The 3,221-nt window shown below is 37.5% G+C and overlaps 1 protein-coding gene across 1 annotated transcript; it reads right to left on the bottom strand.

Annotated features, from left to right (window-relative positions):
* Positions 1 to 1,714: 1,714 nt before the first annotated feature.
* On the bottom strand, positions 1,715 to 2,194 carry LOC110866689. Its single transcript, XM_022115832.1, has one exon. The coding sequence runs from the start codon at positions 2,192 to 2,194 to the stop codon at positions 1,715 to 1,717; it is 480 nt and encodes a 159-aa protein (XP_021971524.1).
* Between the last annotated feature and the right edge of the window lie 1,027 nt (positions 2,195 to 3,221).

The following is a 3,221-nucleotide window of genomic DNA, read 5'->3' as shown; positions in this document are numbered from 1 at the left end:
CCCGACGGGTACACTTGCCCTTTTGTGTGTGTATTTAGTTTTTAGGTGAAAACCCATTTTTAAAACTAAATTTGTGTGAAGAAAAACTCAATTAAAAATATATTTAATTCACGCACATCAGTTTGCGTAGCCTACAAACCATGGTTCAGCTTTTATTCGAGATTGAACATACCAGTTGAATTCGTGCAAGAAGTTATCGTTTATATCATATTTATCCAACGTCCCCTGTTCGGGATTTTCTAGTCTTGAAAGGTGATCAGGTGCTACGTTTTCTACTCCCTTTTTCTCTTTAATCTCAATATCAAGTTCTTGGAGGAGCAGGATCCAACGGATCAGTCTTGGCCTTGTATCCTGCTTATTGAAAAGATATAAGAGTGAACAGTGATCAGTATAGACAGTTGAATTTCAAAGGATCAGGTATGAGCAGAATTTGTCAAAAGCGAACACCACAGCTAAAAGTTCCTTTTTAGTGGTGGTATTGTTTTCTTGAGTATGATTTAGTATTTTACTAGCATAGTAGATTGGGTGGAAATGTTTATCTTTCCTTTGGCCCAACACTTCCCTAACCGCATAATTGCTAGCATCGCACATAAGTTCGAATGGTAGTTCCCAGTTGGGTGCCACCATTATTAGAGCTTCAACCAGTTTTTATTTTTATCGTTTCGAATGCCTCGACACATTCAGGGCTAAAGACGAAAACGGTATCTTTTTCCAAGAGTTGTTTCATTGGTTGTACTATCTTTGAAAACCCATTTATAAAACGGCTACAAAACTAGCATGTCCAAGAAAACTTCGAATGTCTCTTACTGAGGTAGGACATGGAAGTTAGCAATAGTATCAATTTTAGCGCGATCCACCTCTAACCCATTCTTCGAGATTTTGTGTCCCGAGACAACGCCTTTTGTGACCATAAAATGGCACTTTTCCCAATTCAGCTTGAGTTTAGTTTCCTTGCAACGGATTAGCATTCGCTCTAGATTCCCCAGACAGTGGTCGAAAGAATCACCAAAGACAGAGAAGTCATCCATAAAAACTTTCATGGATTTCTCTATCATGTAATGGAATATAGCCGTCATACACCTCTGGAATGTAGCTGGTGCATTACATAGCCCGAAGGGCATACGACGGTAAGCGAATGTTCCAAACGTGGAAGTGAGTGACGTCTTGTCTTGGTCCTTAGGAAGGATTGAAATCTAGAAATAAACTGAAAAGCCATCCAGGAAGCAGTAGAATTGCCTCCTAGCAAGACGCTCAAGCATTGGGTCTATAAAAGGCAACGGGAAATGATATTTACGGGTGACATCATCTAATTTTTTGTAGTTTATACACACGCACCATCCCGTAATAGTTCTGGTTGGAATAAGCTCATTTTTCTCGTTAGTGACTACCGTCATTCCACCATTCTTTGGTATAACATTAACCGGACTAGACCATTTGGAGTCAGAGATAGGATATATAACATTGGTGTCCAAAAATTAACAATTTCTCTCTTAACTACTTCCTGTAGTTTAGGATTTAGCCGTCTTTGTGGTTGTGCCACAGGTTTATAGTCTTCCTCCATGAGGTCTTATGTGTGCAATATGTATAGCTAATTCCTTCGATGTCCATGATTTTCCAAGATATTGCTTGCTTGTGCTCTTTCAAAATGGTGAGTAGATTATGTTTCCTTTCCTCACAAAGTGTAGATGAGATAATAACCGGGAAGTTTCTATCGTCATCCAAAAAATGCGTATTCCAAATTAGAAGGTAACTCAGTGATCTCTTGGTCCGTAAAATCTTCATGATAAAACTTCTTAACTAGAAGACAAATCTGATCAACGTTAATCACTTTTGAAACTAGACTAGAACTAAGAGATAACAACTCAATCGTGTGCTCATTGAATCTACTATTTAACTCATGTATCTGTTTATCCAATGTGGGTGTAAACAGATCTACTCGGTAATAATGTTCAAATGTAAATTGAAGATCGTTTTTACGAGCCCGATACCGAGTAGATGTAAATGGAGCTTTCATATCCGGAACTTCTATTAGATGTTTGTTACAAAACAAAGTAACTTCTTTAATTAAAGAATCCCATCCATCATTTCTGTAATTATTTAGAGTAATCTTTGTCGCCGAAACTAATTCCATGGCATTCAGAATATCTTTGGATTTCCTTTGTAATGCTTGAGAAAGTATTTCGGTTTTTCCCATTACTTTCTCTATCAAGTGAAGAATAAAGACAAACTCAAATGATTGCATGTTACGCCAAGCTCCTTCAACATCTCAACGTTGAGCAAAAGTAGTATGAGCTACGTCATCAATTATTCTTGCGAGAACAACACGAGTGGCATCAAACATCTTAATCAAACTACAAACGGAGTTATAGTGAGACCCCCAACGAGTATCACCAACTCTTCTTAATGTCCCAAGTTGATTATGTCCTTTCCCCGAATTGATTTCACCCAGTTCCAATAACTTTTCAACCTCGCTTGCCTTTGCCTTTTGTAATTCATCATGCCGCTTACTAGAAGCACAAACCACATTAACTATGTCAACTAAGTATGTAAATAATTGGTGTACTGGAATAACTTCCCTTGAAGCACAAACCAAGGCAAGTTGTAACCTGTTAGCAAAAAGCAAAACCGTAATAAGCATAAAAGTATTTTAGTCAAACTGAATAATGAAAGAAAAAAATAACCAAGTAACTAACCTGTGAGCAAAGTAATGAACATAATACACATAAGGACATTCTTCAAGAACAAGTGCTTGTAATCCATTCCATTTCCCTCTCATATTACTAGCACCGTCATAACCTTGCCCACGAATTTTACTAACATCAAACTGATAATGCAAAAGTTGTTTCCACAAACTTGTTTTTAGGGTTGCTGATAAAGTATCCCTAACATGAACCAAATCCAAGAACCTTTCTTGTATCATCCTTTCTTCATCAACAAATCTCACAACTATGGCCATTTGCTCTTTCTTTGACTCGTCTCGTGACTCATCAACCATGACACAAAAGGCCGAATCCCCCACTCCACTACGAATATGCTTTCGAATTTTATTTGAAACTTCACCATTATAAGAAGTAAGAAGTGTTAGCAATTCCAGAAAATTACCTCAATTTTTAGAACTAGCAGATTCATCATGTCCTCGTAAAGCACAAGCTTGGTATGTCAACCAACGAACTACATCAACAGCAGTCTTTAATCGTAAACGGTTCTTCATAATTATCTCC

This window comes from Helianthus annuus, chromosome 7 (genome assembly GCF_002127325.2).
Source record: "Helianthus annuus cultivar XRQ/B chromosome 7, HanXRQr2.0-SUNRISE, whole genome shotgun sequence".
Lineage (NCBI taxonomy): Eukaryota > Viridiplantae > Streptophyta > Magnoliopsida > Asterales > Asteraceae > Helianthus > Helianthus annuus.
The sequence above is the reverse complement of the archived record's forward strand: the minus strand, read 5'-3'. Positions and strand labels throughout refer to the sequence as shown.